The sequence below is a fragment of the Oncorhynchus clarkii genome, chromosome 3, assembly GCF_045791955.1.
Source record: "Oncorhynchus clarkii lewisi isolate Uvic-CL-2024 chromosome 3, UVic_Ocla_1.0, whole genome shotgun sequence".
Taxonomy (NCBI): Eukaryota; Metazoa; Chordata; class Actinopteri; order Salmoniformes; family Salmonidae; genus Oncorhynchus; species Oncorhynchus clarkii.
The window spans coordinates 24,944,407-24,957,430 of NC_092149.1; the positions used below are offsets into that span (position 1 = coordinate 24,944,407).

The 13,024-nt window shown below is 40.9% G+C and overlaps 1 protein-coding gene across 7 annotated transcripts in view; it reads left to right on the forward strand.

Moving 5' to 3' along the window:
- Window positions 1–13,024, forward strand: part of LOC139391657 (growth factor receptor-bound protein 10-like) — an 89,666-nt gene that overhangs the window by 74,784 nt on the left and 1,858 nt on the right. For 5 of the 7 annotated variants that reach the window (XM_071139078.1, XM_071139084.1, XM_071139113.1 and 2 more), the window contains 9 exons: window positions 159–296; window positions 624–734; window positions 3,808–3,903; window positions 4,122–4,196; window positions 4,503–4,619; window positions 4,944–5,010; window positions 5,125–5,212; window positions 5,399–5,492; window positions 5,676–10,139. In XM_071139078.1, the coding sequence (XP_070995179.1) occupies window positions 159–296; window positions 624–734; window positions 3,808–3,903; window positions 4,122–4,196; window positions 4,503–4,619; window positions 4,944–5,010; window positions 5,125–5,212; window positions 5,399–5,492; window positions 5,676–5,822 (933 nt within the window). In that variant the 3' untranslated portion in view covers window positions 5,823–10,139. Of the gene's footprint in view, window positions 1–158; window positions 297–623; window positions 735–3,807; window positions 3,904–4,121; window positions 4,197–4,502; window positions 4,620–4,943; window positions 5,011–5,124; window positions 5,213–5,398; window positions 5,493–5,675; window positions 10,140–13,024 lie in introns of those variants that run through there. The other 2 variants (XR_011629588.1, XR_011629596.1) reach the window with 1 other exon arrangement.

The following is a 13,024-nucleotide window of genomic DNA, read 5'->3' on the forward strand; positions in this document are numbered from 1 at the left end:
GTATCACAAGAATGCCAAGATTGTTCGTTATATAAATGTTTGTTTTCTGGCTAGGAAGGAAGGCGGTGGAGGTTTATTTCTCAGAGCCCCATGAAAATGATGATATTTGATGATGATAGCTGTGTGCTAAAGCCTTCTTCTCTCTCTCCTTCTCTCAGAATTTCTTGAACTCCAGCAGTTGTCCTGAGATCCAGGGCTTTTTATATGTGAAAGAGATGGGCAGGAAGTCCTGGAAGAAGCTATACGTGTTCCTTAGACGCTCAGGACTTTACTTTTCTACAAAAGGAACGTCAAAGGTACATGGCCTTTTCTCTTCTATGGTAGGCTTAGTACATGAACTCTGTTAGTATTAGGCTTGTATTGCCGAATCCCTTAGCCAATATCCCACATTTAAACTGCACTAGTAAATAGCCTACAAAGTCTAATACTTTAGTTGTTAGTTAAGAGGCTGCTTGCCTCAATCATCAGTGTACATACTTGCTGCTCAGAGATGCCTGCCTTTTCTATGTCCCATACAACCACACAAGCTGCTATTGATTTGAGTGGAGCTCTGCTCTCTGTTACCTCCAGGTTTAAGTTTCTTTGTGATGAAATGACATCGGCTATTGATTTATCCTCCACAGGAGCCCAGGCATTTACAGTTACTAGCAGACCTGGAGGACAGCAATGTCTTCACAGTAACAACAGGCAAGAAGCTACACAGTGCGCCGACAGACTACGAGTTCTGTATAAAGGTACGTTCAAGAGAAAGAAAGGCCTCTGCACTCGAGGCATTGCAAGTCATTCAGATGCTCATATGTTGTCTATTATTCCGCTGTCTTCTATGGAGGACAAGCCGTCTCCTATTACAGTTATTGAACAGTGTCGTGTCTAGACTGTGTCTGCTTCCCAAATGGTGCACTATATAGGGAATAGGTTGCCATTTGGCAAGCATCCTGTATCTTGCTGAGACATGCCTGACAAGAGGCAGGCTTCGCTGCCATTGTGTGCTCTGTGTTGACCCACTTTCTGGCTGTATAATAAATGGATAGAGAATGAAACTAAAATCCAACAAAATCCTATTTTATTCAGCAACATGATCAGGGTTGGAAAGGTTCCTTTCTAAATGATTGGGCTCATCAGTAAAAAAAAAAAAAAATGCTGCTCTCATGGAATGGCATGCTTTGATCACTCCCAAAAAGTGCTATTTGTGTGTAAAAAATGTATGCCATATTTACGTTTTTGTTGGTGACACTTTGGTATCTGGATAATATGCAGCTGTTTAAGTCGATCTAATTGTGTGAGTTTGATCATGTATCCATTAGGCCCATGGACATTTTGAATCATCACAGATTAGATTGAGCAATAAAAGCCCCACTCGTGGTCTTCTTAAATTAAACTTGTTTTTGACAGTATGGAGCACAACACCACAGAGGAGTTTAGAAGGGAGCAACTCAAACTTTTATTCCGTAGGCTGGGATCCGCACTATGCAGCTGTTGAGGGAGTGCATTTTTCACTCACTGTCCACTGGTTGAAAAAACAATGATTTATAGGCAGCTTAAACTTCTTCAATTCAACTATTATTGAGTTAAAATACACATATACATTTGTGAACAGCCATCCACAACAACCACAATCCGTAATGAACAAATAGCTAAAAGAGAGAGCAGCAGTGTGATTCACATCAATGTGCTATGTACAATGCCTTGCAAAAGTATTCATCCCCCTTGGTGTTTTCCCTATTTTTTTGCATTACAACCTGTAATGTAAATAGATTTTTATTGGATTTCATGTAATGGACATACACAAAATAGTCCAAATGGGTGAAGTGAAATTTAAAAAAATTACTTGTTTCAAAAAATAAAAAACCCGGATAAGTGGTGCATACATATGTATTCACCCCCTTTGATATGAAGCCCCTAAATAAGATTGGGTGCAACCAATTACCTTCAGAAGTCACATAATAAGTTAAATAAATTCCACCTGTGTGCGTGCAATCTAAGTGTCACATGAGTCGATATACACCTGTTCCGAAAGGCCCCCAGATTCTGCAACACCACTAAGCAAGCGACACCATGAAGACCAAGGAGCTCTCCAAACAGGTCAGGGACAAAGTTGTGGAGAAGTACAGATCAGGGTTGGGTTATAAAAAAATATCTGAAACATTGAACATCCCACAGAGCAGCATAAAATCCATTATTAAAAAATGGAAAGAATATGGCACCACAGCAAACCTGCCAAGAGAGGGCCGCCCACCAAAACTCACGGACCAGGCAAGGAGGGCATTAATCAGAGAGGCAACAAAGAGACCAAAGATAACCCTGAAGGAGCTGCGAAGCTCCACAGTGGAGTTTGGAGTATCTGTCCATAGGATCACTTTCAGCCATACACTCCACAGAGCTGGGCTTTACAGAAGAGTGGCCAGAAAAAAAGCCATTGTTTAAAGAAAAAAAATAAACAAAGACATTTGATGTTTGCCAAAAGGCATGTGGGAGACTCCCCAAACATATGGAAGAAGGTACTCTGGTCAGATGAGACTAAAATGTAGCTTTTTGGCCATCAAGGAAAACGCTATGTCTGGTGCAAACCCAACACCTCTCATCACCCAGAGAACTCCATCCCCACAGTGAAGCATGGTGGTGGCAGCATCATCGGCAGGGACTGGGAAACTGGTCAGAATTGAAGGAATGATGGATGGTGCTAAATACAGGGAGATTCTTGAGGGAAACCTGCTTCAGTCTTCCAGAGATTTGAGACTGGGACAGAGATTCAACTTCCAGCAGGACAATGACCCTAAGCACACTGCTAAAGCAACACTTTAGTGGTTTAAGGGGAAACATTTAAATGTCTTGGAATGGCCTAGTCAAAGCCCAGACCTCAATCCAATTGAGAATCTGTGGTATGACTTAAAGATTGCTGTACACCAGCAGAACCCATCCAACTTGAAGGAGCTGGAGCAGTTTTGCCTTGAAGAATGGCAAAAATCCCATTGGCAAGATGTGCCAAGCTTATAGAGACATACCCCAAGAGACTTGCAGCTGTAATTGCTGCAAAAGGTGGCTCTTCAAAGTATTGACTTTGGGGGGGGGGGGGGGGTGAATAGTTATGCATGCTCAAGTTTTCTGTTTTGTCGTCTTATTTCTTGTTTGTTTCACAATAAAAAATATTTTGCATCTTCAAAGTGGTAGGCATGTTGTGTAAATCAATTGACACAAACCCCCCAAAAATCTATTTTTATTCCAAGTTGTAAGACAACAAAATAAGAAAAATACCACGGTGGGTGAATACTTTCGCAAGCCACTGTAGATATCAATAATATGTGATATCCGTATTGCCCATAGGCTACACCACTGCTGTCGTCTTTACCTCCAAGCATTTATTCAAGTTGGATAATCTTTGGACTGTAGCCTACAAAAGCCCATTCCTGCTCTTTTCCCGCAATCCATCTAACACATTTGGTGTGTCATCATAGTGGTCTCAGACTTGCGCAGGCAGAAAAACTTTAACGTGCGCCCTTTTCAATGCTGATTTAAATGTCATTGAGACAACAGAAAGGTATCAAAGAATTTCTGAATTTCAAAGTAATCCTAGAAGTAATCATCTAGTTTTTCAAAAGTATCTGTAATCTGATTACAACATTTTTGCTTGTAACGTAATGGTTTACAGTTTTTCTCACCAACCCTGAACAAGATCAACTATCATCTCATGGGATATGGCAGTGTACGAGGGAGGAGTGTTTTAGTACAACCATACTGTCTGAATGGTTGTTTCTAATGATGAGGTGTTTGTTTGGTCTCTCTAATTGGTTGTTGTGTGTTAATTGACAGCCAAACAAGAGGACTGAGCTGAAAGAGTTGAGGATGTTGTGTACTGAAGACGAACAGAGCAGAACGTCCTGGATGACAGCCTTCAGACTCTTCAAGGTACCAATTCCATGGCAACAAGCCCTCAATACACTGCAAAGTAGTGCCTCAGTTATACCAGAGGGTTGTATCAGATGCAAGTTCACTTCACATGGGTTGTTGTGAGAGTCACTTATACCATGCTAATTTGAATACTATCTATCTTTATGAATTTTATGAATATTTTGGAAGGTTTGCTTTTCTTTTTAATTTGTGGATACTTTCATTATTCTTCACAGTATGGAATAGTCCTCTATCAGAACTACAAGATTCCTCAGCAGAGAAAAACTCTGTCACACTTTTCAACACCAGTGGTAAGCCTCTCCTTTTAGCTCCTTACTGCCACCATGCCATTCAAACTGTTGTTAACATCCAGACTCTTTCTCGGTTGTCTTTCCTTGACTCTTTGTGTCCTCTATTCGGTGATTCGAACCAGCGACCTTTCGGTTACTGCCCCAACACTCTTAACCGCTAGGTTACCTGTTCAGTGCATTTTGAGAAGGAAGTGAGGAGAGAGGAGGACTTCAATGACAGACAATTGAGGAAGAGCCCTAGTACTGTAACAGGGCATTTTCTACATTGGAAGTGTATTGACATTAGCACTGTTTGTCTCCCTCTAGCGGAGTGTGTCTGAGAATTCTCTGGTTGCCATGGATTTCTCAGGGAGGATAGGCAGGGTGATCGACAATCCCTTGGAGGCCCAGAGCGCTGCCATGGAGGAGGGTTATGCCTGGAGGGTGAGTCTCTTTCTACAACGCTACTACAATGTTACTATTCCAATGGTTCTACAACAATAATGCAACCTTACTACAACGTACCTACGTTACAGCAATGTTATTACAACCTGTCCACAATGCGACTACAACGTTATTAAGATATTACAATATGACCTTATGGTCAGAAAGAAAACGTACTGCTGCTGGTGATTTAGAAATAATCTGAGCTAGAGTGCAACAACTTTTCTTTGAGTCATGCTTGTCACAAAGCTATCATGCTCTCTGTCACGCAGCTGTACCAATGGAGTAACAAACTAATCCATGTTTGTTTGTTCTGTATCTCAGAAGAGAAGTCAACGGATGAACATTCTAGGTAGTCCCAGTCCACTACATCCCTGTTTATTAAGCTCAGGTAATTCAACAACATAAATTCTCACAATCCCTCTGTTATTTGAGTTGGCTACATTCTGTGTAGATAAAAGCCTTGTTCCTGTCCTAAAGCTCTCCTTTCCTCTTCCACGTCCAGTTATTCACAGAACACAGCTGTGGTTCCAGGGGCGGATAACGCGAGAAGAGTCCCATCGGATGATCCACCAACAAGGCCAGGTGGACGGGTAAGACTCCTCAGTCTCTGCAACCACACAGCCAACCTGTTATTTCATTGGGATTTATTTGGTTATTAAAGTGCTGCATCTTCAGAATGCCCAGCCCACATGCCAATGTATGTTGGATTTAAATTTGTAAATTTGACCGACATTGACGTTTTCACCAAAGACTGATTTTCCCCCTTTTGTGCTCAGGTTGTTTCTGTTGAGGGACAGTCAAAGCAACCCAAAGGCCTTTGTCCTCACACTGTGCCATCACCAGAAAATCAAGCATTTCCAGATCTTACCGGTAAGTGAGCTTTATCTTGCCTCTGGGCTTTTCTCTCCTTGACCTCCCCATCTCTCTTATGACTACAGGCACACTAGAAAACCAAGTAAAACAGTCAACAATTTTATGGAGTAAAGTCACTTTTGTTGTTCATTACCTCCTCTTGTTCTCACCTGACTGTTGTCTCTATGGTTCGTCCTGCAGTGTGAAGAGGACGGCCAGATCTTCTTCAGCCTTGACGACGGGTCCACCAAATTCACCGACCTGATCCAGCTGGTGGAGTTCTACCAGCTCAACAGAGGAGTCCTGCCTTGTAAACTCAAGCACCCCTGCACCCTCGTAGCCTTATGACCCCTGACCTATGACTTGACCGGACTCTGCCTAAAAACAAACTCAAGACTTTTACTTTAGGAGAAGCTAAAGTGATGAACTCATGTTGTTCTTGATGTGTCATGAGCTGCCAGAGACTGCGGATGGAACAGGACGGAGTGGTTGGGGGGTTAGGACGGACGCCAGTGGACTTCAGTGACCTCTGTGTTTCGGAAGGAAGGAGGAGATAAAGAAGCAAAAATAAAAGCAAAAAGCTGCACCACGTTGTTATTAACTCTTGTAAAAAACAAAAACATTTTCAAGTTTGTATTCATAGTCACCAATAAGCTCTGATCCACTGACACGGTTTAGTGACAGTTTATGAGATCAAAGTAGTTTTTATTTTCCTTGTCCAATCATCAGGACTTTGTTTAGTCTGGGCCACTTTTTTACATAATGAAAGTATTTTTTTTGTTACAAATCATCTATACTACAACCTTTTTTTGAAAAACTGATTGTTTTCTAGTTTGGCGCTTGTGAAACTGGGAACAGACCTTTCCACACTGACTGAAGAAGAATTCCTCTACTGTCTCATTCTTCTCGTTACCAACAATGGCAAATCCCTCCTGTGTTGGAGGGATGGATGGACAATCTGATATTCGGAAAAAGAACATCACGAGACAGATCACGAGGCCAGCTGTCTCTGTCAAGCTGTAGGAAAGGAAAGGCTGGAGCTGGTAATTTAGGATGGAGCTGAAGGATACTCAAGGACTACACAGGATCCATTCATTCCACTCTCATAGGACTTTTGTTCATTTCTTTCTTTCTTTCTTTCTTTGGTGACCTCACAGGCGTTTGTATTCATTACATTTTAGTACTGCATCAAATGTGTTCCTAGTCCGTTTTAGTTTCTTATCAGTAGTCTGGAGCATATAGATTTCTAACAGTCACACAACAACAACTCAATCACTACATCCAGTTCAGTGTTAAATCAATCCATCATCAGCTCCACCATCTGGTGTTCCACATGAACTTCCCCCCAAAATATAAACTACTACAGGTATTCATTCACTCCCCGTCTCATCCACTCATTTAAGTCCATAGATAGCTGTTGAGGTCCACGCTGCTAGCCTAGTCCTATACCGTGTGCTATAACCAACCCTTCTATTGTTGGCTACAGTACGTATTCAGAATGGCACTAGGCTACCATGCTGCTCTTCAGGTGATAACAAGCAACATAACAGCTCTGCTCTTGGGTCTCTCTTGGTGTCAACACAATAATAAAGCTATATGTAAAACATTGGAAAGCATATGGCCATCTTGTGGACTGTAATTCCATGTTGTAAGCACTCTGAAGACATGGTTATGATTATATGAGTAAAATCTAACAGGCCACTGGGGCGGGAGGGTGCCACAGTTCTTTTAAACCTACCTGTTTGCATTCCCTCCGTCAGAACACAGGGAAATATAACCACTACATCAACCTCTTGTGATCCACTAGAGGGATCTGACTAGCTCAGAGTTGACGTGTACAGTCCAAGGTCGGTCTGGTCTGTCTGTTGTGCTGTCTGTAGAATGCAACTGGAATCAATCGACTCATCTGCTACAATGACCCATCTTCTTAATCCAAGGGTGCATCCCAAATGGCACCGTATTCCCTACATAGTGCATTACCTTACTTTTGACTAGGGCCCGTAAGGCTTTGGTCAAAAGTAGTGCACTATATCGGGAATAGAGTGCCATTTGGGATTCACCCCAAGTCCATTCATTTTAGACTTGTTGCTTTTCTTTTCCATGATGTGATTGAATGATTGTTTTTAGAACAGACACTGTGAAACCCTAGTAATGGATGATACCCTGAAGTGGAAGGGTTTTTACTGTCCAGCCTCGTCCAAGGTTGCAGTGAACACACAGATTTGTAAAGATGTTTTTACCTGTAACGCAACATTAAGAAAGAGCCATCTTTTTATTTTATTTATAGTGTCTTAAGCTGGATAGATTCAGATACAGAATATTAGCCACACGATCTACAAGTTCTGCACAATGACATTTCAAAAAATAAGATGTAATGACTCAATCATTTCAAGTATTGTTTTGCAAATGTATTTATTTACCTGGATGTGAGTGATTACTTGAAATGTAGCTCTTTTCTCAGTGCTGTTCGTTACTGTTTTATCATTAACATAGAATGATTGAACCGCGTAATTATTACATAGCATCTATTACAAAGCCTATAATTAATTTCTTGCTTTTTATGTTTGAACACTCAAACTATTTTATCACCAACACTTACTATGAAGTAACATTCAAGTGGTGTTCCCTAATGGTTTTCATTCAGTAGAAAAAGTGTGGGGAATAAAAGTCACTAATATTTCAGTCACAGTGCGTTTCACATCGATATTCAGTTTAATGCCTTTCTCTCACACATTCTTCTACATTTAGGAAATCTTTTCACATGAACCCCTCAAGAATATTTCAAACACACAGGTTGAAGAAGATTACATGTATTTTTTTTTAAACATATTTAAAACATTTGACATCTTCTTAAGTGTGACTTCCACTGATAATGTCAATCAAATTCATTTCATATCTAGATATTTAATTCATGAGTTGATTTTCAAATACGCAGTTCAGTTGCTCTGTCCCATTTCATTACAGTTAGTTGTCTTCCATTTTACAGAACTTTCACTCTTTAAACTTTGCGTTAATCAGAACTTTGTTTCTTGTGTCAGAAGTGAAGCTATACCTTTACAATACTTGAGCCACAATTGCAAAGAACGAATTGGTGTAGAGTACGTTAAAAATGGCCAAGTCTTTTCCACAGCGTAGTGTGTATTATTCAATTAGAAAGGCTTGGATGTGATGGCACCACTAGATGCCCACTGCAGTACCCTTTTCCATGGCATTTTGAGAGTAACTTCAGAGCTACACTTCACTGTTTATTGGGTGTGACCAGAGCCATGAATATATAATATATGTTAATGTATGGCTCTGGGTGTGGAATCATTATGACTATACAATGAGCAGGTTAGGTGCCAAAGCTGCTTACTTCTCCTTTGCTAAATTCGGTCAAAACGTCAGACAATATATCTTCCCATTGGTCATAATGATTTCAGTAGAAATCAGTTAGAATTGCCTCCTCCGGTGGTAATCTTAGCTGTACAATGTAATATGCAACTCATGTAAAAGTTGTGTATTGTATCAATGTACCATATTAGCATATGAAACCATGTAGATGCAACACTGTATTTAGGTTACAGATCACTATTATTACCGCATTGGCTTACTCTTAACTACTTATGAAATGAAGAAACTTGATTTATTTTTATCATTTGGTTTAATGTGCATATCGAGTTTATTTCTTAAATGTTTGTCATGTAAAAACCTCTTCACAAATGTCTGTAATATTGAAATGTTGCTGGTATGGAACTGGAGTTGGCTTGGGCAGACGGTTATACATCTTTTCATAGTTCCTGCAAGTCATCCTAAGCTACTCAGACATCACTGACTTCTCAACACTAACTGTTTAGGCCTGTTAGATACAGATAGGTGTTTTTTGTATTCAGAGGCGAGTTCTCTCACATAGTGTCTTGCTATGAACTAGAATGTTACTAGTGACATTAAATCACCTGCAAAGTAGTGAACTGATGAAAGTGAATTAAGTAAATGTACTTTTTTATATTTCAGAGAAATGAATGTAACTGGGTTGCTCAGGGTTGACATGGAGGCTGTTGAAAACTGGTCATATCGTCAGACCAGTGACATTTTGTATGTGCGATGTTGTGTAGTTCTGTTGATCAACTTGGGGTTAATAGTATTTCACCAAATCATTTTTTCTTTAGTAAGTAGTTTGGCCTTTATGATGTTCTTTCAGAATACCAGTAGTTTCTCCCAAACAGTAGTACAGCACAGGTGTCCTCTTTTCTCTTGTGTAAGTCTGTTTGTCCCAAGAAGCCTAAAATGCAGCAGGTGCCTCTGATGACCCTTTTCTCTGCACTAAACCAGAGCTGACTTTGGACCGTTCATGGGAACCTTTTCCAGTGATCGATAATGACTCTTGTGCTTTGCATATATTGTCACAATGCAAGATACAGTGACTGTACAAAGGAGTAAAGCAAATATATATAGATCTATATAAATATAAACCATTATGTATTTCAGGGAATGCAAAAAAACAAGAACCTGTATCTCTTTTTAAGAGAAAGATCCTGTATTCATACTGTGCTTTGCTTCGATCTGTAAATAGCTGAATGGCCTATATCTCTTAATTGTAACCTTTTCAGGTATTTTTGTACAAATAAGGGACTGATATGTTCTGTTTATTGTAATTAGAATAAAACATTAATACATTGTTATTAATTTAAGCAGTGATGGTATTTTCTTGGTAGAGAAGTTTTACCTTTTTCCTCATTACTCAATTACCTTGAGTCCTAATCCAGGTAATTACAAATGCATTTAAATCACTGTATTCTATTTGCAAGTCATTCTGTTTCTTTTGAAAACAAATGCTAATTATTATAGATGGCATTACATTTCCACTGCAACTTACCATGAGTTTAGTTATATATTTTCATCTAGCTATCATAAATGTCTGCTTGAAAAGTTCAACTGTACATGGGGTTATACTTCACCCTGTTTGCCCACTTGAAAGACAACCACTACGAAAGCTAATCAAATACTCTACTTAAGTGGGAAATCATCCGTTGAAACAATAGCAAAGCATATTCCCAACATTATGTTTTGGTAAAAAGCTGTGGGATTGGGCTGGAGTAACCACTCTCAAATTCATAGAGATATGGATGCAAGGACTGAGCATCCATGATATCAAAATGATAGTTTTAATCATGTTTTGAAGCCATGTAGTTTGTGAACAAAGAAAATGTAAACAAACATTGGAGTAAATCAAGCTTATATTTTGGGTTCTGATGGGGTATGGCAGTTGAACTAAGCTTATGAGGCATTTATAAGCTATATTCTTCAAGACTCAGTGGGAAACTACATATCATTCATTTATTTATAAGTCCAAAAATGGATTGCCCCTTTAAGGGACAAACGTCCTGAACTAACACATTTCACATTTTTAAGGATTGTTCATGTCCCAACAATCAAGATTCATTCAAAAGCATCACGGATGTTGGCACAAAACTTGGACAGTTTACTCGATACAGACCTAATGCTGCGTTAATAGCATGTTGTAAAGTCGTAAATACAAGCATAGAACTGTAAAGAACAATCCACTTGACCGTCCCTCCAACTGGTAATTACTAGGAAACTGTTCTGTTATCCCTGAGCTCCGACTTCTCCCATGTTGAACTCTGACGTAACCCACTAAGGAAATTACCTCTATAACAGCATTTTTGGAAGTAAAGTTAAACAAAATATTATTTATAAAAATACATCTATTAATATGGTTGGTGAACACTATAATTTGTTTGTGAGCACTATCTGTACTTGTAGTTTATGGTTGATGCAGCTTTTTTGCCATTAGCCAAACAACGTTTCTCAAATTCAAGGGGGTTGAATGCATTTAACTCATATTTACAACTTCACAATTGGTAATTACCACCTTGCCACTTGGTTATGAATGCAGCATAAGAATAGAGCAATCATCCCCATAAGAGGATGTAGATAAAACAACATCCTGGTTATGCATATGAGATTTGAGATGTATCATTTTATCAGGCAACATTCGCTCTGAGCTAAAGGGTAGAGCTGCCACTTTCAAGGAGCGGGACTCTAGCCCGGAAGCTTATAAGAAATCCCGCTATGCCCTTCCGACGAACCATCAAACAGGCAAAGCCTCAATACAGAACTAAGATCGAATCGTACTACACCGGCTCCGATCGGATGTGGCAGGGCCTGCAAACTATTACAGACTACGAAGGGAAGCACAGCCGAGAGCTGCCCAGTGACACGAGCTTACCAGACAAGCTAAATAACTTCTACGCTCGCTTCGAGGCAAGTAACAATGAACATGCATGAGAGCATCAGCTGTTCTGGACGACTGTGTGATCACGCTCTCCGCAGCCGATGTGAGAAAGACCTTTAAACAGGTCAACATTCACAAGGCCCATTATCCCAGAAACCTTAGACCCACTCCAATTTGCGTACCGCACCAACAGATCCACAGATGATGCAATCTCTATTGCACTCCACACGGCCCTTTCACACCTGGAAAAAAGGAACACCTATGTGAGAATGCTATTCATTGACTCCAGCTCAGCGTTCAACACCGTAGTGCCCGTCAAAGCTCATCACTAAACTAAGGACCCTGGGACTAAACACCTCACTCGGCAACTGGATTCTGGACTTCCTGATGAGCCGCCCCCAGGTGGTTAGGGTAGGTAACAACACGTTTGCAACGCTGATCCTCAACACAGGCCCCTTAAGGGTGCGTGCTCAGTCCCCTCCTGTGTACTCCCTGTTCACTCATGACTGCACGGCCAGGCACGACTCCAACACCATAATTAAGTTTGCTGATGACACAACAGTGGTAGGCCTGATCACCGACAACGATGAGAAAGCCTATAGGGAAGAGGTCAGAGACCTGACCGTGTGGTGCAAGGACAACATTCTCTCCCTCAAGACAAAGGGAGAGACGTGATCAAGACAAAGGAGATGATTGTGGACTACAGGAAAAGGAGGACCGACTACGCTCCCATTCTCATCGACGGGGCTGTAGTGGAGCAGGTTGAGAGATTCAAGGTATTGGCATCCACATCACCAACAAACTAACATGGTCCAAGCACACCAAGACAGTCGTGAAGAGGACACGACAAAACCTATGCCCCTTCAGGAGACTGAAAAGATTTGGCATGGGTCCTCAGATCCTCAAAAAGGTTTTACAACTTGCACCATCGAGAGCATCCTGACAGGTTGCGTCACTGCCTGGTATGGCAACTGCTCGGCCTCCGGCCGCAAGGCACAACAGAGGGTAGTGCGTACGGTCCATTACATCACCGGGGCCAAGCTTCCTGCCATCCAGGACCTCTATACCAGGTGGTGTCAGAGGAAGGCCTTAAAAATTGTCAAAGACTCCAGCCACCTTAGTCATAGACTTCTCTCTGCTCCCGCACGGCAAGAGGTACCGGGGCGCAAAGTCTAGGTCCAAGAGGCTCCTAAATAGCTTCTACGCCCAAGCCATAAGACTCCTGAACAGCTAATCAAATGGCTACCCAGACTATTTGCATTGCCCCCGCTGCTGCTACTCTGTTATCATCTATGCATAGTCACTTTAATAACTC